Here is a 23,591-nt window from a genome sequence, read left to right on the forward strand (position 1 = left end):
GATGATGTGAGGCAGAAAGTGCACCTGAATACCTTTGGCTTCTTCAAGGATGGTTTCATGAAAGTCAATGTCAGCAACCTTTCACTGAAGCCACCTGTGGGCTCTGATGACAAGAGTAGCTTATCAGTAAGTTGCTTTGAGTCCAGTGACTGTATTAAGCTTCCTGCAAAATTGCCCTTGCGCTGGATGCCTCAACTTGTTTGAGGGGTCAGGTCCTAACTGGTGGTGCTGTTGGCTTTGCTCCCCACTGTAAGCCATTTGTGAGGATGTGTAATTGTTAGATTTATTCTTGAGCACTCTCCATTCTGCTTTAAGGATAAACTTCAACTTACCGGATCCTCTGCTGAACTCGATGCACACATTTATAACCTATATTGGACATAAGTTTCCTAAGCAGTCCTCTGATGTGAAATTATCACATTGTTGTCCTGTTGCATTGCAATGCATCTTGTGGTCATTAATCAGTGGGTTTCCACAGTGACTCTCCTATTTTTAAGAGGACTCTAACATTACATGTTACATAGCACATTATATTAGTGATTTTAATATAGAGATTGAAATACTGGGGTAGAAAACAGACCTGTGTTCTTATTCTTCTGCACAGTTGTACCTCTTTATTACTGAAAGTATTAAAGGTTTTCCTAACACAAAAACACCCGGAAAAATACTGAAATAAGTTAAAAGGTTCAGGGACAGAAGGTACTCTAGAGTAGTTTGGGTTTGAATCAGTATATATTATTCTTGGTGCATATGGATGAAGCAGCAAGTTTATTATATTTTAATAACTTTCTGTCTAATTAGCTAATGAGAAAAATACCTGTATTCTGCCTTAAACAGAGGATAATTTATTTAGAGACCAGTATCTGACTCTTTCAGTAGTGGTTTGGCTTCTGATACTAGGGGAGCCTGAGCTGTTTTAATTTGACAGTCTTCTCAATTGTCTCACAGGTGGGGTTCAGTTTGGATCGAACAAGGAATGATCGGTTGTCCACCTACCTGGTAAGAGTAAGAGTTGTGAACTGACTTTTCTAAGATGGGGACATCTCATAGTCTACTTGACTACAGGAATGGTTGGAAGAAATAAAATTTAAAAAAAAAAAAAAAAGGGAGGGGGCAGGTTGTTAAGGATAATTCAATTTTACAACTTGCTGGACTAAGAATGGTAACCTCTACCTGGTGGGGGGACATGTCCTGTTTCTTATAAACAGGAGGGCACTTCAAAGATGTTTTGCTTATATTACTAGGATGAAGAAGTGGATTACTGTATCTTGAAGAAGAAACCAGAGCAAGATGTCTCTGTTGTAATCTTACTTCTGGACTTCAAAACTGAAGTGTGAGTAAATAGCGTACATTACCTTTTAAAGGTGTTTCTCTAGTGGAAGATAACATAACAGTTGTGAAATTTCTTTAAGGGCTTGGGAAGCTGCTGTGCATGCAGCGTATTTTTTAATGGGTTACATGAGAGTTGAGGGGAGGTGAAAGAGAAAGAAAAAATTACGAAGTATAAAATAGTCCAAGAATTTTTGCTATATGTTGGAGGGATAAGGGGACATAGGGCAAAAGAATCATAACTGAATTGTGCTGACGGCATGAGCTTGAAGTCTTGGGTCACTCTTGCATCTCTTGCACTGAATATGCCATTTTATTGTATGTCTTGAATTATCTAGTTCACGGAAGTACCTTTAAGCCTGTGTTGCTTTCTTTTGCAAGAACAACTGTAACTTGTTTGTGTGGAAACATTATTTCTAATGAGAGTCTGGTTACCAAAACTGAATAAACTTATTTTTCTTCAGCTGCTCTTGTATTTCTTGTAAACATATAGTGTGACTTCTCCCACAGTGATCAGTTCCATGCTGGGCTTCCATAAGTCACGATCTGGTGCTTGGCTGTTCTCTGTGGTAAAGAAGAAAAACAAAACAAAAAAAAAAACCCCAAACCACAAAAAACAAGTCAAGACAAGTTGGTTTTCCTTTATTTGTTTTATGTAGGCTATGACAGATAGCCTCTATGAATGTTGATTTGCTTTCATTTTGTATAAAAACTCTTTGCTTTGTTTATTTAGTGTGAAAGTACGGTTCTCTGCAGAAGCTGCTTCTTTGTTACCTAAAATTTCATTCATGTCTGAGGAAAATGTTACTGCCTTAAGTACCAAGCCACTAAAAACATCTGAACTGAGCAGTGATTCTGGTAAAAATCCTGCAAAGACCAACCAAAATACAGACAGCAAAGGTAAGCCTCCTAAACTTTACCTGTATGTGCTCTCTGCTAGTTCCTTGTTGATGTGCATCCAGCAGTGTGTGGTCACATTCTGGGGTCCCCTGGGGCTAGAACTTGGTGCACAGTCTTGTATAAACCTGTGCATAGAGCTACCTTTTGGGCTGGAGTCTCTCCTGCTCAGGCATTTGTCTTAACAAGTTCAGTTTGATCCAGCAGAGACCTAATGTGACTGAGAGTCCTGCAATACCTGTGAGGAGGGGTTGAGGTACTCAGTTGTCTTTTATCTGGCAAAAAGAAGTCTAAGGGGGTCATTTGGTAGCCAACAACAACTAACTGAAGGAAGGTTAGAAGGACAATGATGCCCAACTATTTTTAGTAATGGCACACAATGCAACCTGTGACTGTTCCCCCTTATTAAGTCTTGGATGTCTCGGATTGAATGCTAGGGGGGAAAACAAGGCTTTCCTAAGTGGGTATTACAGTACTGTAGCAGATCATATGTGGAAGCTGTAAAATCTCCATCCTTTGAGGTTTTAAACATTTGACTGAACAAAGCCAGGGTGAGTGTGATACAGTATTGACCCTAGGTGTGCTTTGAGTCAGAAGTTGGATTAAGTACCTGCACAGGTCCTTTCCAATGAACATTTCTGTTAGTCTATGACCACCTTTAGATAGAGTTGAAATCTAGTCTGTCTCTTAGAAGCTATGGGGATGGAGAAGTAACTATACCAGTAACTTTTCTTAGAGGCACAAGTCTTTGTCTGGCTTCCAGAACAGCAGGCGAAACAATTTTATAATCCCATCAGAGCTGAGATTAGCTCTAAACAGTCCATGTTATCCCTTCCTGGAAGAGTTCAGAAGTGTAGCAGTCTGATCTGACTCAGACTACTGTCTGAGTCTGTCTTGCCATGTCATGTTCAAAAACATCGATGCAGGTGAAAATTTTGCACAGCTATTCCAACAAGTCAAGAACTAAAGCAGGATGGCACTGAAGATAATTGATCTGATAGCTCTAGTTTTTTACTTTTATTGTGTTAAAAAGTGTAGCACGAACGTTGATGGTGCACTGAGGTACAGGAGACAAAACCAAAGCTTAAGTCTTGAACTTTTGCTTCCTGGCAGGTCACCCATGCTTTTGGGTTTTATTTGGGTTTTTTGTTTGTTTGGGTTTCTGGGGCTTTGCTTTGTAAAGACCTGAGAACTTTTTCTTCCCTAGAGCTAATTAGGACTTCCATATGTTTGTCAGGCCATGTATTAATGTCCAGATTAAGATTACTCAGTGAGATTAACAGTACTCAGTGATAACAATAAAAGCTGTAGCTGTAGACTGTATGAAACAAGGCTGTAGCCTGCATCTGGTATAGGTGATCGGCCTCCTGCATTGCTGTAATTGGAGGGGTTGGAAAGATTTCTTGGGTAAGCTTTTGTAGAAGGTGTAATAGTAGAGAAGCCTATCCTAGCATTGGAGGATGCATTCAGAATGAATGCTAGTTGTGGGAAGAGTCCTGGGATAGTAAGGAGAGACTGGGAAGGAATCTCTGCTAATGATTATCTAGGAAACTGCCACGCGGTCAAGTATAGGAAGATCTGAGTAAAGTATTGGCAATGTGTAAAAGGTGGTAGTCTATGAGGATGTCTAAATGCAAACACTCTAAAGGTACTATTAATGCTTTTATCTCTAGATGAGAAGACCAAACAAAGTACAACATCCTCCCAGGTAAGAAACTATCTGCTGTTCTCTTTCGGAAAGAACTTGGGGGAATATTCAAGTATAAGCATAGTCAGAAAGTGGAGAGTGTTATTTTCTATTGCTCTCAGCCTCCACTATAAATACACAGAATGCAGTTTTGATTGTTTGGATGATGTAGCCCAATGTGGTACTTACCTGCTTAAAAACTCTAAAAGTCTCTTTTCCTTTTCCCAGAGCATAGTAGAACAAGAACATCCTGTTCACAATGACAGAGGAACTTTCTCATTTCAGGTAGGGTGTCTGTCAGTGTCTAATCTTAATGTGTGCAGACAGTCCCTTCACTGCACTAGTTTGTGAAAAGTAGAATCCTGGTGTGGACGCCTCTCTGACAGTACAGTCAGTTTTCTGAGTGGACTCCTGTTAAGAATAAGTGCTGGAAGTACCTTTCTTCATAAGGTGTGGGAGCTGTTTTAAACTCTTCGATGTGATGCAGTTCTAAATATCATAGTCTGTGAGCCTCAGCATATTAAAGTTTAATGTGGTGCAACTATTGCATACAGATTTCTAACAACAAATACCTGTGACCTACTCACTTAAGAGACACATACTCTGTATGAAACCAGATTAACACTTTGTTTCAACATGCTGGTTCACTTGTGATTGTTGGTTATTATAAAACACATTTTAATTTCTGTTATGTGACACAAATCTCATTTCCATAGCTATCACAATTTCTATAGTTGGGGGAGGAAGAGAATAGCTACTTATGCTTTAGGGCAAGTATGATCAAAATTTTACGCTTCACCATGTTAAATATACGACATTTCTTGTTATCTTTTCTCTGTCATGAAGTAAGTTAAATACTGATACCTAAAGGCCTTTGATAAAGGTCTTGGATTACAAGAGTGCGTAATCATAGATAGGTGCAATAATTTTGCATCTGGAATTCTGTTGAAACTTGCAGATATGCTGGTATCCTTAGAAGAGTATGCATGCTGAAAGGAACCAACTGACCCTAAATGACTGTTTTTTTTCACGCTTCAGTAGAGATGGCTTCTTACCGGGGCAACCCTGTTGTGAATGAGAAGAATGCTGACTTTCCTATTCCTTATTTTCAGTTTTTTTTTAACATCAGCTCTGATAACCAAGAAGGTCTCTACAGCCTGTATTTCCATAAATGTGTTGGCAGTGATGCGACGAATAATGATCAGCGGCTATTTAGTCTTGATGTGAGTATAGCTTCTAAAGTATAATTAACTCATTCACTTAGACTGAAATACACAGCTTTCAATTCTAGCTGTATACCAAAGCACACACTGTACATGAGTGTATATGTGGGGTGGGAAGTGATTCAGAATTGTGCATTTAATCTCTGTAGTGGCATTTCTGAAGGAAGCAACTACAGTAAGAAGAATTAAAATATTAGTTTTGGAGAAATGTCTGCAAATTTGAAGACTGCGTGTGGGCTGGGTTCAGTCTACACAGTTGTGACTAGATGCTGTAATGAGATGGGAGCTGAAACAGCTGTTCGTGTTTTGCTGTGCTCAAAAATCACTTTTTTCTTTACACAATTGCAGATATTAAGGCTGTTGCTGCAATCTAAATTGTTGGTATTTGTGAATTCGGTGTTTTTGCTTTTTCTGGCCTAATTAAAGATGCATTTTTACAGTGTTAGATGCACATCTTAAAGGCAATATGTTACAGCAAATGCCTTGTCTCTCTTAGCGTCCAAGGGTTTGGTACTGTGCTCTTGTGAGCCAGAGTGTATTATCACAGCTCAGGCTTTCCCTTTTTTCTCTTTCCTGCGCCCGTGCTGGCATCCGTGCTGGTGTGTAGTGAGCTATTCTGTAACGAATCCTCTCATTGACCGAGGTAACTCTCAACCAGATCAGACCCCTGAACTGCTTTTTGCATGGTTGTTGCTGACCCTACTGTAAGGGAGAAGCAAGGGAACATGTAGGTGATAAAACTTAGCAGTTCTAACTTAACTCAGACTAGACTACTTTAAATCTGTTTCTGAAGTTGTATGTTTAGAAGACCAAGTTTTTGAATTGCTGTTTGTTGCTTTGACCTAGTGCAGAAATAGGAAAAAGAAGAAAACTTGGGTAACTAACCTGCTTGATTGTATTTAGCGATGCAGGACAGTTTCAGTACTGCAAACTAGCCTTGATGCTTTTTTTTTTTTTTAATGAAGTCCTAGCATATATCAGCCAAGCTGTTCAGGGATATAGGATGTTAAATAAAGCCTGTGTTTTCTCAGGCACAGGGTAATAGCCATGCAGCAGAGTGCTTCCTTTCCCTTGACAGGTGAAGAAATCCACTATAGTAAACCTAGGAGTGAGTTTTTCAGCTATGTATGATGCTCTCTACACGTAAAATTGGTACTGTGCTAAAAAACCTACTTGTTTATGCAAGGCTTTAGATACTGTTTCTGAATCAAAGGTGGGCAAACTGTGTGAGATTTGGTACAGAGAACAATTATTCTTTGGGAAAATTACTTTGCCTTTCTGAATTATGTTGCGTAATCAAAACACTAGGAGGAACCTCTGTCCTGCTTTTCAAGGAAGTTATTGTTGTGGGTGCAATTTTGCAAGATGTTTTGAGATTCTTGAGGGTAAAGAGTTGATTTTACTTTTTCCTTTAAGAGTCTCATAACATTCACAGCTTCAGAAAAGCGAGTTTTAAATACGCAAATCTGATTGTAAACTATAATTGTTAACTCAGTCCTTTAACAAAATGTTTTTTCAACTGTACTCATTACACACCTTTAATACTCAGATAGAAATTACGGAAAAGAATCCTGAAAGCTACCTCTCAGCGGGTGAGATTCCACTGCCAAAACTTTACATTTCCATGGCTATCTTCTTCTTCCTGTCGGGGACTGTATGGATCCACATACTTCGTAAACGCAGGTAAGCGGACTAGGTCAGTGTCAGTAATAAGTATGGGCCTATCTTGTTTGATATTTTTTTTTTTTTATTCCTTTTAGAATGCCTAATTCAGTCAAATTTGGCTCAATATTGTATGCCTAATACATACAATTTATGGTCAAAAACAGCTGCTTCGGTCAGTATCATTGTTGCAGAATGTTCTAAAGTTATCAAATCTTAGGTTAAGAAATTCTTCATGTAGTGTACATATTTTAATATATTGTTGCAACAAATAAACACCTGTAGTTGATGACAAAAGGAGAACGCTGAAAATAATTTTAAATAACAAGAAAAACTTAGTAAGATTTTTTTTCATTTGGGGAGTGGCAGCTTATGACAGTGGAGACCCGTAAACATTTTGATTGTAGTTGAAAGTAGTAGGAATTCTTAATGGAAAACCATGCTTCCTAATAGTTAAAGCATAGCAACAGAAGCCAGGAGCACCTATAAGTCTGTTTTGGCTTTACCTCTGACTTAGTCTGAAGTTCACTTGGTGATCAGGTTATTGGGTAGTCTAGAGTTCACTTGGTGGTGTGATACAGTGACTTGGGGGTGGAGTAATACATGTTTCAATTCTGTTTAGCAAATTTTCTAACAGTTATGGTCTATATATGCAAGATGTTCCTATGAGTTACTATTTTTAATTAATCCAAGTATTAAAAGTCAGAGTTGCAGAACATGTAGTTGAAATGTTGTTCAGGATGTTGCAAAAACATGGACTGCAGCATTAGAGGGAATGCCTTTCCACTAATAGTCAGCTCAGCCTGGGACTTAGTTTGACATATATAGGTTTTACAGAAATACCCTTGGGAACTTAAATTAAAAGACAGCAGTGAAAATTTATGCTTTTCCTTCTTTTTTTCTTCCCAGAAATGATGTCTTTAAGATTCACTGGCTAATGGCAGCCCTTCCTTTCACAAAATCTCTATCCTTAGTCTTCCATGCAGTATGTATAACGTCGCTTAAGTTGTTCATTTGGGAAGTAGAAACATGGAATCCAGGGCATGCTGTTGGAGAAATCTGTTTTGGGGAGCAGAATGGGAGGGAGAGTGAAGTGTCTTTCATATTGAAGCGTTGGAACTGAGCTGCAGCTGTTTGGTGGAAGTGATTCAGTTTCCATCAGCAAATTCTGACTTTAAATACAATTGAGATCATGGCCCAAAGTGGTGAAGCAGCAAGCATATATATGAAGGTTGAATGAGTTCCATGAATTCTAATGTTTTGGGCATCTGAGGTTGGCCTGAAAGCTTGAGCTATGGTGCTGCTTCAGCTACATGGCTTGCAGTAAATGTTAATAAGGTGAAACCTTGATGAATGTTTGTAAAATTCAAGGCACTACTGCAGATGAAGTATTATGGTGTACTATAAGAGACCTAACATTATAAGCTTTAACACTTTCAATACATAAAGTGTCTGTTGAATTATATTGACTTTACCTTTCCACTGGAAAGATCTCCTAAACAAAGGTAATGGCAAGCATTTATTCCTTCAGTGTTTGTGCTAGCCATGATCTTCACATTCATGATAGGCTAACTGCTACAAGCACTTCTGGAGTTTAATGAATTTAATCTGATTTCCAGTGAAAATGGAACTAGAAAGCAGCTGAACTTAAACAATGAATGAATAAATAGGTTACAAATGTAGTTGTTTAACTATAATTTAAATAGGTTACAAATGCAGTTGTTTAGTTAAGTGTGGGAAAGCTGTAGATTATGTGATATATCCACTAACACTTAGGAAATATAACAAATGGAAATGACTTTATCATTGCTAAACAAAACTAGAAAGCATCAGGAGGAAGTATTCTTTAAGGGGTAACAGAGCTGAGTTTGTACCCACTGATTGGAAAATGAAACTTGAAGTGGCTGTCAAACAGACCTATTTTATAAACATGGGTGGGGTGCTGATGAGCAGCTTGTAATGTACTGTATTTTCTGCTTCCAGATCGACTATCATTACATTTCTTCTCAGGGATTTCCTATTGAAGGCTGGGCTGTTGTTTATTACATCACTCACCTGTAAGTATGACAGAAGATTGATGTGATAGATTAAGAAAATGAAACTGAACTCCCTGTGGGGCTGCCCCCCTCCCTCCCTCCCTCCTGAGCAAACTGGAAAATTGCTGAATCTTTGATACTGTGGTCTGAATGACAAGACAACAGTCAGCCCTGTGTGAAAGGGAAAGCTCTACTTATAGAGAGCAGCTGCAGAGAATTGGTATTTATCTGGGTGGAGGAGTAAAAGGAGAAGAAATGCCTTGCTTTTCTTTGTTCATACTAATATTCAAGTATCTAATTTGCTCTTGGTGTGAATGGTAAGAGGGTACAGCTGCCAGTGTTTTCCCCTGTTCATGAGGGTGAATGGATGACTCCCCCAGGAAAAGATTGCATATATTGACAACTGTGAATGAAGTGTAATATTGCTATGTGATACACAGTTGGAAGCAAGTACATCTGCTTCACTGTTGTAGGATAAGCACTTGCCAAAATTATGAATAGCAAGGCATTTGTTTGGGTTGGTGGTTTTACTGACTGTAGGAGAGAACCTGGGCAGAAGAGGAAGTGTGATCAAGTCTCTCACTGCAGTATCTCTTTCAGACTGAAGGGTGCTCTTCTGTTCATCACTATTGCCCTAATTGGCACAGGCTGGGCTTTCATTAAACACATCCTGTCAGATAAAGACAAAAAAATCTTCATGATTGTCATCCCACTTCAGGTGAGGACTGAGCTGTGTCAATACTTACTATCTTGTGGGAGAGCTGCTTGTGGAAACTGTAAAAGGCTGTGAATCCTTCGCAAAATACCGCATAGTTACTGCTTGTGTAAGCCTGTTGGTTACAATTTCAGTTGAGTTGGAATTTCCTGTGCTAGAAGTTACTTCTGTCATTTTGCCCACTCGTGTCCCTATATTGAGTATGAGGTAATGGTGATCAAATAGTGTCAGCAAATGAGCAACTAGCTCTAACATAGGTATATTCATGCTGGGGCAAAACCTGGGCTGCAAAACAGTACTAAACTACTAAGCAGAAAAATTAAATGAAAGTTGTCACTTCTTAAATGCTTGCTGAATAGGCTTAAGAAAAAAAAAGGAGAAAACGGAGACTTGCAGGTCTGTTGGATCTGAGGAACATTTTCCCAGCATGGTCAAAGCAATCAGTGCTTGTCTCCTACTCCAGGAACTGAAGCAAATAGTTGGGTAGCACTTCTGTTTGTCGTAGGCAGAACAGCTTTTCTGCCTATCCAGATGGGATCCCTTACCCAGCTGCAAAACCAGAAGTATATAATTAGTGTTTGAGGCTTTTTTAGAGCTCAGGTATGGAGTAGAAAACATGGTCAATGACCGGTTTGAATTACTGGCTTAATTTAGAATAATGTGTTTAGACTGCTATCTGTGCGTATGCAGAGTTCTGTTTCCATATTTTTATAAATAGATTTTGCTATTTTTATCTCTGCTGATACACTAGATTCAGCATAGTATATAACAAAAAGGACTAGTTTCTGAATGTCAGCAGAAGTAAGTTCCAATCAGTTTTATTTCTGTAAATCCTGTGAAGGTACCGCTGAACGTGTGACTTTCTTGACATAGAGCTGCAGAAGAACTATTGATATTACTGAATGGGCACTTTCTGCAACTGTAGGACAGCTTTTGCTGAATCGGCAGCCCACATCTAGTATCTCCTTGAAAAGCTGCTAAAACCATTAAGCATGTTTTGTCCTGTAGGTACTGGCAAATGTGGCATACATTATCATAGAGTCAACAGAAGAGGGGACAACTGAATATGGACTGTGGAAAGAAATCCTCTTCCTGGTAGACTTGCTATGTTGTGGAGCCATCCTATTTCCAGTGGTATGGTGAGTCACTGTATGTGTTGTGTGGTTTCTGAGCCCTGATGACTTGAGCTTTTTCTGAGCTAATGAGTATTGACTGCTAGTTAGAGCAAAAGATACTGCCAAAGCAAAAAAATCAGTCCCTTGGAGTCAAACGTTCTGTTAACTTTTTTAAACTGTGTCAGTCTTAACACTTCAATCTTGTGTTGTGGGAGATACTTGTTTTGGGGATGTTAAAGTGGGGATAAGGTAAGGTGTGTGGTGATTTAAGTGTAGCCAGCACAGTGCAGTCTATAGGTGCTTTTGAAACTTGGAATTTTGCAGAAGTGCTGACTCTCGTACATTGAGATACGAGATTTTTGCTTTACTGACTGAGATTGGAAACTAGGCTGCTAAATGCTAAAACAATAGTGCTGTCTAAGATCAGTGCTGCCTTCAAGCAGAATAGCTGCATTTTTACTTGACTGTTTAGAAGAAATAATCCCACAGGGAGCATTTCCCTTCCCTTCCTTCCACTCTACTTGGCAAGGAATAATGTTGGTTATATAAAACTCGACAAAAACACAGATAATTCAGATAAACACTATTGTTGCTTCTTGCCAGTTAGCCAGAACATTTATTTTCTAAATTCATTTTAGTCTTAATTAGATAAACAGCTGGATCTAAAGGAGGATATGAAGGAGCTTCTGTCTCCGTGGTTAGTAAACACAGAATATTCTTCTTTTTCTGCAGTATCTCCAGTATTTTTTTTTTCTGAAATGCAGAGTGAATGTAAATGTCTTTCTAGTAAATGTGTCATCACGTGTTACATTTAGAGTGTGTAACTCTTGAGTGTTTCAGAGAACTGTTTCACAATGCATATGTCTGTGTAAAGACACATATGTTGCTCAGTAGATGGAAGTAAGCTTCAGCTTGACTTGTGAGGGTGGGTTTCAGCTGTCCTTACCTTCCCAGTTGTCCCCTCTGTAAGGGCAAAACCCTGCACAGTCTTGGTGGCCTTCTGCCACGGCTGGGAAATGCCTTCTGAGAAATTTGCACTACCCGCTTGTTCCTTCCTGCACTTCAGTCAAAATGCTGCAGCTCTTCTGAGGTTGAGAACATTTGTGTATGGTAAATGAAACTGCAGGACTGTTAGGTTTAATTGTAGAGAGATGTTGATTTCCTGTGATACAGATGACTTCTACAGTCGCAGCTCTTACTACTTCATGCTGGAATCCATGTGTCCTGCCTAGTGATATGCTGGTATAAAACTTGCTTCCCATAAAGGAACTGTATCTGAAGAACAAATGCTTTTGGGTGAGCTGTCCTGTAACTGTTTACAGTGTGCAACCAATGTTTCTGCATTGTCATGGTACCAACATAAACTGGCAGTGAAGCCAAGGACATAAAATCCTGCCCCTTTTTCATCTGGATAGTGTCACTGCAGCTGGTGGGATGACTCATGTGAGCAAGGTGACTAAGACTTGGCCCTTGAATTTACATTCCTGCAGGGTAGCTTCTGTTACGTAAGTCGCCTATGTAGACATGTAAGCTGTAATGAACTATTTAAATGAAAAGAACTTAAAAGAGCAGTAAGATGCCAGATTCTTGGCAGTACTCTGAATAGTAGCTCAGCTTAATTGTACAAGTGGAAAACATTATGCTGGAAAATACCCCAGTTTCTCGCTCTGCTCCCTCCTTCCCACAAAGCTTTCTGTAGGCTGAAGTAGGTTTTAGCAATCGGCTTGCTTAATCGCAAGGAGATACAGATACTTGAACTAACTGCCTGAGATGGGGGTGAAATATATGCAGTGCCAAGCACCTAAGCACAGTTAATTACGAGCATACCCCAGACATAAAGAGCTAACAAAACTTGTCAGTGTTCTAGAGGTCTGCAGTGAAAAGGGAGTGTAAAACTTAGAGCTAATCTGCTCTTTTATTTTTACTTTTCAGGTCAATAAGACATTTACAGGAGGCTTCAGCAACAGATGGGAAAGGCAAGTAATCTGTAATTTTTCTGGTTTATGCTACATGCCATAAGATCATGCCAGAATTTCAAACACATCATGCTGATTTGAAATATGTAAACTAAAACTACAAATCTACGTTATGTTAGTGTCACATTGCTGCATTTCCTCACTGGGCTTGTGGGAATAACTTCTGTAAAATGACCTTTTTCATGTATTGCTTTGACTATCAGAACTCATATGTGGAACTCATTCTCTGGTACTTGCACAGCTCTCGGGGCTCGAGCTAGACATGGCATCTAGAGCAAATCATCTTGACAGATTTGCTGCTGTTTCTCAGACTCATGTGTTCAGAAGCAGAACTGGAAAGGAATTCCAGAATTACTGACTATTAGTCAAAATAGACTCCCTTATTTCAATTTCTGCAGAAATCTGTACCTGGCAGAATAGAGGGAAACAAACCTCATTATGAAACAAAACATAAATTGGCATGCGATGTAACACAGTTCTTGACTTGCCCATGTTTGTACAGCAGCTTAAAGGACTGCTTATGTAAAGTCGAGTTACATTTATTGTAGCAGCGAAAATGAGATGATGGATATAAAGCCATTCCAAATATGGCTTCTGTAGTGTGTACTTTTCCTGCCTTATCTGCTGACTTCTGAACTAGTTCCTCAGTTGGCTGCAGATGCAAGCCATGGAGCATAGCACTGGCTTCCTTGGAAACAGGCAGCCATTTCAATAGTCTGTCATTTGATGGCATGCTGTTCTTGAAAGCGTTATTTGTAGAAGGTCCTTTGGCAACATCCTTTAAACCTAGTCTTACATTTTAACTTTTGTCTCTGCTTTCTGGAGATAGCCTCCTAGGTCTGGATACTTCTTCCAGCCATTTTCTTGGCTTCCATCAAGACATTTGCATTTCAGTGCAGATTGCCTCTGTAGTCTAGTAGGTGAAGTGGAAGGCTGTGTATTGAACTCAACTCTGTGCAGACCACAGATTAGGTCTTTTCTTGCCATCTGTTAAATGAAAACAATACTGAAGATGGAGCTCAGCATTTCTTTGGGATTCCAAGGTTTAAAAAAAAAACAAACCTAAAGGGGGGGAAATATTATTTTCCAACAGAAACTAATGTAAAAAAGGCTAGTGTTGATAATGTAACATGGTGTTATTGGTAGCTTTCTCATCAGTGTGTTCACATGGATTCAGTGGCATTCACTGAATTTGTTTTACCTTGTCCACTGAGCATATGTTTTGGAGTATTTATGTTCTCACTGTTAAGTCTCTGCTTAAATTTCGACACTCCTTGAAGCAGTCTCTTTCTTCTGAACTGCAGATTTCACGTATGTAAGGCCTGGTTCTTAGCTGAAGCCACCGCATGTGACTGTAAATACAGGTCAGCTTTCCTGTAACTAAGGCAGAACTGCTGGGTTGCAGTGGAGTCTCTGACTATTCCAACGATGAGCACTCAGCATCTAGTGCACCAAACTGAGACATAAAGCCTCTAGATCTGTGTGGCCTCAGGTGATCACCCCATGCCTACCTTGCACTTGATGGTTCTTATCACAAGATGGTGCTATGGAGTTTGCTTAACTTCAAAACATACTGAGTGAAGGAGGAAACTAAGGTAGCTAACATCAAGGATGTTAAGGGTAAAGACTGGACCTGTCCACTGTTCATGTTAATGGGTAGAAACCAGATCTGAGTAAAACCAAGCAGCTCTGAAGAATGCATTGTAGTGTATAATGGAGGTAAAAGAAAATAACAGAATCACAGAATCATTAAGGTTGGAAAAGACCTTCAAGATCATCAAGTCCAACCATCAACCCAATACCACCGTGCCCACTAAACTGTGTCCTGAAGTGCCACATCTATGCGTTTTTTGAATACTTCCCATGATGGTGACTCCACCACCTCTCTGGGCAGCCTGTTCCAATGTTTGACCACTTTTCTCAGTAAAGAAATTTCTCCTAAAATCCAGTCTAAACCTTCCCTGGTGCAACTTGAGGCCATTTCCCCTCATTCTATTGCTGGTTACCTGGGAGAAGAGACCAACACCCACCTCACCACAACCCCTTTTCAGGTAGTTTTAGAGAGCAATAAGGTCTCCCCTCAGCCTCCTCTTCTCCATACTAAACAATCTGAGAAGAACTGGTCATGTCTTTATAGCTAGTCAGTGCTATCCACAATAGCCCCTGTGGACTGTTCTTAGTCCTCTGTTTTGTGGTGTTTTCTGTGGGTAACAATGCTCTTCTATCATGCATGTTGCTTGTGGATCACCTACTGCTGTTACTATGCTTTTACCTACTGATGTTACCATCTGGTTGTGCAGATCCTGCAAGTTCAATAAGAAATGTGTTGAGAGACACTTAGCAGCTGCATTATGCTACACTAATAATAAAAGAAGCTAAAGAAAAAAGAAAAATCAGGGGAAGTATAGGCACCAGATTGTGGCCTGGACAGCCACAGTGCTGGGACTCACTTGTGAACCACACTGTGGTTAGAGTATTTAGAGGCTGTTGATGGGAGCCCATAGGGAGCAAGTGAATGGCAATGTGATGCCAGAAGCAGAATGTTACCTAATGATGTCATGCTGCTCATGTGCCTGGCTGAGAAAACAAAAAGTGATTTGGTTGCACTGTAATAAGGTAGAATCATTTGTTAGGCTTATCAATGAATAGTCTTGACTAGAACCACATGGTCTTAACTCTGTAGGCTTCCCTTGGAGGCCCCGTTCTGCAGAGGTGCTGCTCTGTGTCTTAGCTTCTCATGAGAAGTAGGACCAGCACTAACTCTAAAATCACCAGCACATTTTTTTTTGTCCCACAGATGAAGACAGTTTTCTCCTGAAGTCATAAAAACTATTGGATCCTCTGATGTGCAGTTTAACTGCTACACTGCCTGTCCCGTGGTTAGAGCTGACTGAATATTGTGCAGGGAGTTCTAGTTGGACTGCCTATTGCTTGCTAGGATTTATTGTCTAATATTACCTCAAAGGCTGCTTTCTCTGTTCTTTCACACAGACTTCATTAACGTATAGGGTGTCTTGGGGAATTATATACTATAAATTCAATAGCTGTTTTTCCCGGTGTTGAGTCTTCTGGTGACCTTCTCGCTGGTGAGAAGGTCCTAAGGAAAATTATTTTTTCTTCTTTGCATCTGTTAGAACTAACAACTCCAGGACTTCATAGCTCAGTATCCTGGCGGTGTTTTCTGACTGTCTGTCTGTCTTGTCCTCTATCAGCTACTTCACAACCTATTTATTAGATAGCACTCCCTTGGGTCAAGTGCAGTCATGACTGCAGTGTGACTAGACTAGAAATTAAGCAGAAAGCTGTTCAGACTACCAGTCTTTTAGTCTTACAGCTGTGCTTGCCATAGGCCTTTGTATTAGCAGTGTACAATTATTAAAAAAACTTATTATAAGTAGCAGTGATTTGGAATCACTAGCTAAGGGTCATTAAAACTTGATTTTTTAAAATAACATTTTCTAAAGTGGGAAAGCTAGAGGAATGTGTCTGAAGCCATCGTTATCCAGAGTGACCTTACGTGCACAGATACTGTGAATTGCTAGTGAAGAGTAGGCATGGCATGATGATACAGTGGAGTTTGAGCTGCCTGGTGGTTTGCTTTTTTTTCCTTGAAGGTGATCTTTAAAGCAGAATATCTGACCTACACAGGCTTCTTATCTTGCACAGCAGTGGGCGTCAACATCCCATTTTTAGAAGCTTTTTTCTTCACCTTTTAAAATCGCCTCCTTCAGACTTAAGCAAGTGCCTAGCTGCAGCTCTTTGCTCTGTCGCTGTATCTTTCAGATGGGAGCATGCTCTCTGTCCATTTCTAGATCTGCGTTATGAATGTCTTGCAGATTTAAGGAAATTAGCCTTGCAAACTGAGCTGGAATTGTTTGGGCTGGAAAGCTGCTTGACTACCACTATGCTGTTTACAGGCATGAGAAAAGGAAGACAGGGTGTATGTTGTAGCAAACTTGCTTATTTTTGTTTGAAACTCTTAAGTTCTTGGTCACTGGACCTCTTGAGTCTTATAACCCGTCCTTGTGTATCATGTCATCTGTTGTTTGAGGGAGGAATGGAGGGATGGAAACACCACTGTATTTTTTTCTTCTGCTTGTACCTTTGTGTATGTGATGAGAGATATGAAACTCGGGGCAGTCTGATCACGAATGGTTAGCTATTTTCCTGAAGCACTGCAGCATGTCATAGTTGGCAGCAGAATTGGGGGAAATACATTGCAGTGTGTAGCTCCTAGGCAACATTCCCCGTGTGCTGTGCAGTGGGCAAATGATGATTAATGCTTTCATGCTTGCCCCCATGTCAGGAAAAACCATTTGCTGTATTCAGTGTCTTCCTGCTTCTTTACCATGAAAATGCTGTGAACAAAGAGCTTGGTCCTGTATGGTGCAGAACACCCTCTGCTTAGCTGAGCTCAGCAGACGCTGGAGGCGGTGGCTCTGTGGAGACCCATGCTAAAACACCTCCACCACTCTCCAGCGAGGAGGAGGGGGGTAGCGCAGGTGTAAACATGCTCCAGGCAGTACCATCTCAAACCTTGAGATAAAGCTTAGTGATTTAAGTGTCAAGACCTCAATGGATAGCACTGAAGAGTTGGGAAATGTTTAGAAATCCAAGTTGAGAAATGAAATGGGTCTATTATGTTCCAGTATACCACTTCCAGGCGCCCTAGGTAGCTATGCAGGGTTGATGTAGAGATTGCGTGTCAGAGATGCATTGCTTATCCTGAACTTTGGACTTTCTTCTGACCCTGGCAGGGAACTTTTGTGCCAAATGGCTAATGTGTTTTGGAATATTCAAGGTTAACTGGTCTGTGACACCTTTTCATGCATGACACCAAGAGCTGCTGTACTATTTTGCTTGACCTCTTCCTTCTAGTGTAGGAATGCTTTTAAGCAGAGTGCTGTAGAAATTATAGGGCCATACTTCTCAGTTACTCCTGGAATTCCTTTTTGAGGTCTAGATCTACATGTGTGCCTTCATGCTTGGGGAGAATAGAAAACTTACATTTACTATTTGGTAATGGCGCAGATTGCATCTCAAATGCACCAGAGTTAATATAGCACACAAAGCATTGGCAGAATATTCCTAGCTGTACTTTAGCATGTTCACTCAAGATGCATTATGGTTTGCCCTTGCGTATCGTATTGTCTGGACTTGAGCTCCCTATGCCCTCAGCTGCAGTCCTCTTATTGTTATTACATACGTATTCTGCAAAGGTCAGATTTATTCATCAAAAAGCTATTGTCTGATGGTGTAGTGGATGGTCTGGATGGTCTGGCTTTTTTTTTTTTTACCCATCTTATAGGCTGTTTCAGCATTTGAAATTAGCACAGGGCAATCTGAAAAAGAGGCTGATTATCAAAATGCTGTGGTATGCTATGTTTTGATTGATGCTGATCAGGCTGTTGCAGGCACAAGCTGTTAAAGTAAATGATGATGGAGAGGGGAAGCTGAGGGAAGCAAGGCATAGATCTCAAACTTTTCTTTGAGGATAGCTTTTATCTTTTTAATTACTCTATGAAAGAGATTGAATACAAATATGAATGAATTTGTAAAACCTTTGGTAGAAAGTCTCTACTTTTTCTTTCCCCTTCTCTACTGTTCCTTGAAGAATGGTTATCATACTCAGAACATAAATTTACCCAACCTTTACTGCATGCTGTGATTGCTGCTGTGTTATCACAGCTTTACAGGTTGGGGCTGCAAGTGATTCAAGTTGTAAGTGACAGCTGCTGGCCTAGCTCTCTCCTTGCAAGGGCTGCTGCCAGTGTCTGGACTGCCAGGCTAAGGTGAATCGAAGTCTTAGTGTCCAGCATAGTGCAGCTCCAGTGTTACTGCCTGGAGCACATTCAACCTGTGCAGCAATTCACAAGCTGCTGATGCCAAGCAATGATGATTTTAGACTTTCTCCAGAACAGTGTGTGCTGTAACTTTGAGCTGTTTAAAAAAACTGGCAGAATTTTGTAGACATGCATTAATACTGGCTTTAGTATCTGATAGAGAAGTATTCCTGAAGTTGAGGCAGCTAGAGGAGAGCACCTTGTTGTGATAAAATAAGCAAGCCAGCTTCCAGACGTGGCTCTTCAGTCTTTCTACTTCGTGGTGGTTGTCTTTTTTCCTCCCCTCACTCTTCTTCTCCATGCTCAGCCATGCTATATATCTGGATGTACCAACCTGTGACTGTTTGGTATTGATTATCATGATGACTAGGTGAGATCTTGAGCTGTGCTCCCTCAGCAGGGAGAGGTGGCATTACGACAAGTTGTCTGCCAGGTCTTTGGCTTCACTATCCTTTCCTCCTTTGCACAGCATGAATCCAACAGAAATGACTCCCCAGCTCACTCAGTTGACTGTAAAGCATTGATGGACTGGCAGTTTGAATCACAGCTGTTGAGTTGGTGTTCCTTTAACTACAAAGCCTGGTAATTCTCATGGCCTGTCATTGCACCAGTTGGTGGCAGTTCTTGAAGATGAATGCATTGAGTTCAAAATAGATCCTTCTGTATACAAACCGGTATGTGGTAAATCACAAGATCTTCGTGGTCGCACTTAATGTAGCTCTCCTTTAAATAGGACAATATTGCTTCCCTGCTTCACGATTTAATGAGCTTGTCATGCATATGTACATGATTTAATCGTTCTCCAACTGTATTATGAAAAGCTTTTAACGTTAGGTTATCTGGTAGAGCACTAGACCCATGAAAATCCGTAAGTTTTTGCTTTTTAATTTAAATGTGTGGGAAACTAGCTTTTGTGAGGCACAGAAATGAGGGAGAAGTAGCTGAACCAATGCCTCAGGCTGATTTAGGTACCAAGGATTTAGTTGGATTCTTGTTCTAGCAGTTCCAAGTTTTGCCATCTGTTGCCCAGTGAAGTCCTCTGTGCTTCACCGCTGCTACTCTGCAGATGCAAGTCTAGAGCTTGGACGTTGCTTTCTGAAGTCCAGAACTGTACATTGCAAAGTAGATGCTATTCTATATTCAGTGTTTCATATTGCAGTCCAGAAGGGAGCATCCTCCCAAAACTGAGAGCTCATCTTCCTCTGATGTACTGTGCTATAGACTTCCCCCGTGAGCACCATCTTGCACAAAGCCAGCCCAGTCTGACTGGTGTTCAGGTGAGTGTTGCACAGTACAGGCTTTAGCTGCGTGGAAATGAACTTGATGTTCCTTCACAGATAAGGCTTGCTTTTTTCCTCTTGAGCTCTGGCTCTTCTTTCTCTTACTGACATGCCCTATGCTCTGTCAAAAGTTAAACATACCGTTTGGAAATGCATAGAAGCCACTAGCCAGCACTAAATCAAAACTACTCTTAGCTTAGTTTTATCTACGTGTTGGTCAGTTTATGCCTTGTGTTAGTCAGGTGCTGCTGTTACAGTATGTCTGCTGGGGGAGGGTTTGTATCTGTCTCAAGGTGTCCACTGCTTTCAGTGGTTCTCCTGGAACACTAAAGGTAGGTCTTGGAAAGTGTCTCTTGATCTCTGGATTATACAAAGTAGGTTTATAACAGAATGTTGTCTGTCTTCACTGTAGCTGATGTAGTGGGAACCTATAATGGTTTGAGTGGTGCGTTTGACATCACCTTTCCATAAGAAAAGCTTCATTGTTTTTGTCACAGGAAGTGAAGCACTTTTTTGGTAGCTATTAGCCTTCCTCTTCCTGATGTGTAATACTATATTTTGCACTGTTATGAACCTGTGACCTTACGTGCAATTACATGCAGCCTTTTGTAAATCTGCTTTTTGCAGTGGGTGATTTCTGTGAGGGAGTGCAGGTAAGCTTAGGTACAATGTGTTGCACTTCCACGTCTGATAAAAATTATGAGGGCTTGGGGGGAATACCAGTATATATGTGGCAGTACTTTCTAACTCGCAACTTGTGTTCGTTGGCTCTAAATTGCATCTCTGTAAGCTGTCAACATATCTTAGACTCTTTGCCTCTCCTGTTGTCACAAAAGCACCAGGAGTCCGTATTTGTAATCCTGCTGTGCCTCTAAAACCTGGCTCTCAAACCAGAGTTGACAGCTGTTCCGTCTGTGGTTGACCTCTGCTTGTTCACATGAATATTTGCTCTATTCCTCAAGAGCTGATGTAATCTGTCCAATAAGCGCAGGTTAGCCTGGGGCTTGAGCTTACATGGTTTGTGACTGAAACACACGCAATTGCTATGAGAACTATTTAGTATGACTTCCCATTTCACTTGTAAGGTATGACTGAGCCATGAGTGATAGAGGATACTACTTAGATGTAAGAATACTTTTGCTGCTGTTCAAGATGCAGTGGTTCCTAGAGCCATGATTACCTCGAAGTCGCTTGGGTCAGGTGAAGGCACAAAGCAGGTCAGGAAGTATTCTAGAAAAATACGAATTTTCTAGGAGGCATTGTCAAGTGGTGCATGGCCCTTCTGGCAGGATTGAGGTGACAGTATGTAGTTGGCTATATACAGATAAGCGTTAGAGGAAGGCTCTATATTGTGGAGTGCATGCATATACAATCTAGTGTAAAAGGCGTCTTACCGAGTTGCCTTTTAAAGAGGGAATTCATTCCAGCCTAGGAATTTTCCAGTACGTAGGCAATCCTCAGAGCACCCAACGGGCTGTGGGACAAATCTTCTAGTCTGGAATTACCTGAATCCTAGTTTTGACCACTTGCCTACCTTGTAGACAACCATCAAAAGAAACTCTGTCTCATTTTAATTAATTTTCTGATGGACTTTTGTGTTCTCTTGATAGCTGCCATTAACCTAGCAAAGCTGAAGCTTTTCAGACATTACTATGTTATGGTAAGTAAAACACCTGTACGCATGCATACAGATCACTTAAAAGCTGTTCAAGCCTTTTGATGGATTACTTGTTGGAAGCTACTATAGCTGGTGGATGTTGTGGAGATGTTCCTAGTTCTGTGGTAGTGCTGTGCTTTGGCATCTTGGTCAACTGGGTTACAATCCTCTAAGCAACTTCCCTTTTCCTAGTAGTTGCATCCTTCTGTCTGTCTTTAGATTGGTTCCAGCTATTCGTAACGCTTACTAATTTCCTCTGGAGACAGCTTGAGCTGCCAGTTGAATTGATGGGCTTGAATAACGTACTGTAAACTTGCAAAAAATTAAACTTGGGACCAAATGGCGCCTTGAGATACATGTGTGCAGTTTCTGATTAAGTCAGTGGGAGCCGTGAGCATACATCCCAAGAGAGCATAGGCTTCCTAATGATTTCTAACAGCCTCATTTCAGACTCTTTTAAGTGGTAAGAGTAATAAATTACAATCGTGATTCTCCAAGTTCTACAAAATCCTAATACTTAAAGCATTCTCCTGCTGTAACTTAAATATGTTAGTAATAGCTTGAGTCACTTGGATGTTCAACAAGCAGTAGAGTCCTCAGCCTATATCTTGCATGTTCATCAAGAAGCATAATAAGGCTGATCTGACATGAGTTGTCTGGGAATTGCTTGAGCTATTTCTCCACAAAAAGAGGTTCTGTAAAGATGATGCTATTGTCTTCATTCATGCTTTCTCCTTTTCCTTCCCAGATTGTGTGTTACATTTACTTCACACGGATCATTGCAATTCTCATAAAGATTGCTGTTCCATTCCAGTGGAAATGGCTCTACCAGGTATTTGCCAGCAAAGGAAAATAGATCCATTCCTTTATTTTATTTTTTTTCTTAATATTATTTAAATATGACTGCACCAAAGGAAAAAAAAATCCATAAATTGTTCCTTATGTTGTAGTAGAACATCTTAAAGCACAGTGCTGCACCCTGTTGCCTCCTGATTTTTATCGCTGAAGTACCTAAGGTGGCAGGAATATATTTTTAGTTTTATGTTTGTCCAGCAAGGCTGCTGGATTATACATGAGATGTCTGAAAGTAATTGCATTATTGATTTTAGTATTTCAATTTAAAAATGTCTGAAGGAAATTAATCAAGAACATACAAAGGAGAATTAAACTAGTCAGGTTTGCCCTGTGTAATTGAGGCCCCAGGGAGCCAGTGAAATAAGCTTTCTTTCTTCCATCTACAGGCTTTATTTGCCTAGTGACTTTCAAATACTTGGTTTCTTAATATGTAATCCAAGTAACTGTGCAGGGACTCTTTGGAATATATTAACTGTTGAAAATACCAAACAACTTAGAGATTATTTTTTTCCCCCCCTCCATTTAAAAGCCAAGTCTTGCTTTATTTAAAAGCACTGGAGTGATGGCTAGAACTGTAACTGTATTTAAAGTGACAGGGAAAGCTGAAAGAACAAAAGATTTGACAGTCTTTAGCCTGGGATTAATAACAACAGGACAGGAATGACTTTTTTATTTCTGCTATGGCACAGGCTTCTTGGCCATTAAATCTTGAACCTTTTGAATGAGGAGAAATGTTTCATGACCATAAAGGATTACAGGACTGAACTTCAATCATATGTTTTTACTTGCAGCTGCTGGATGAGATGGCCACACTTGTCTTCTTTGTCCTCACTGGGTACAAGTTCCGTCCAGCATCAGACAACCCGTATCTACAGCTTTCTCAAGACGATGAGGATGACTTGGAGATGGAAGCTGTGTAAGAATCGCTCTCCCTTCTTTTTTTACCATTTTCACTTGATTTGAGAAAACTAATGTTTAAAAACAGTTTACTTCAATCTCTGTAAATCCTTCTTTGAAAAAAAATAAGATCTGCCCACACATTTAAAGATGAAGTGTCTATTTGGTGTGTCTTTAAACTACCAAAGAGATTTGTGCTATGCATAGGATCCTCTGAGCTGGATATTGCAGTAGTGTGGAATATCGCGGGGCAAAAGGATGCCTGTGAAAATATCAAGTAGAAATTGTGTTTAATCTGTGTTTCTGAACACCAATGAGCCTTACAGATTGTCATTAATGCTTCATATTTAAAAAAAAACCCACAACCAAACCAAGGACAAAAATGAACTACCAATCTACAGAATATAAATGAACATGGT

The 23,591-nt window shown here is 40.2% G+C and overlaps 1 protein-coding gene across 1 annotated transcript; it reads left to right on the forward strand.

Annotated features, from left to right (window-relative positions):
* Positions 1-23,195, forward strand: GPR107 (G protein-coupled receptor 107; the record flags this gene model as incomplete). The annotated part of the gene is made up of 16 exons (XM_010288415.1): positions 1-126; positions 949-999; positions 1,245-1,333; positions 2,063-2,229; positions 3,900-3,934; positions 4,142-4,198; positions 5,026-5,136; positions 6,686-6,819; positions 7,708-7,783; positions 8,782-8,855; positions 9,435-9,552; positions 10,558-10,688; positions 12,597-12,640; positions 21,374-21,423; positions 22,169-22,252; positions 23,067-23,195. Coding segments are annotated over 16 exons (1,476 nt in total), but the record flags the coding sequence as incomplete, so codon positions are not given.
* Between the last annotated feature and the right edge of the window lie 396 nt (positions 23,196-23,591).

The sequence above is a fragment of the Phaethon lepturus genome, unplaced genomic scaffold (genome assembly GCF_000687285.1).
Source record: "Phaethon lepturus isolate BGI_N335 unplaced genomic scaffold, ASM68728v1 scaffold54685, whole genome shotgun sequence".
NCBI classification, from domain to species: domain Eukaryota; kingdom Metazoa; phylum Chordata; class Aves; order Phaethontiformes; family Phaethontidae; genus Phaethon; species Phaethon lepturus.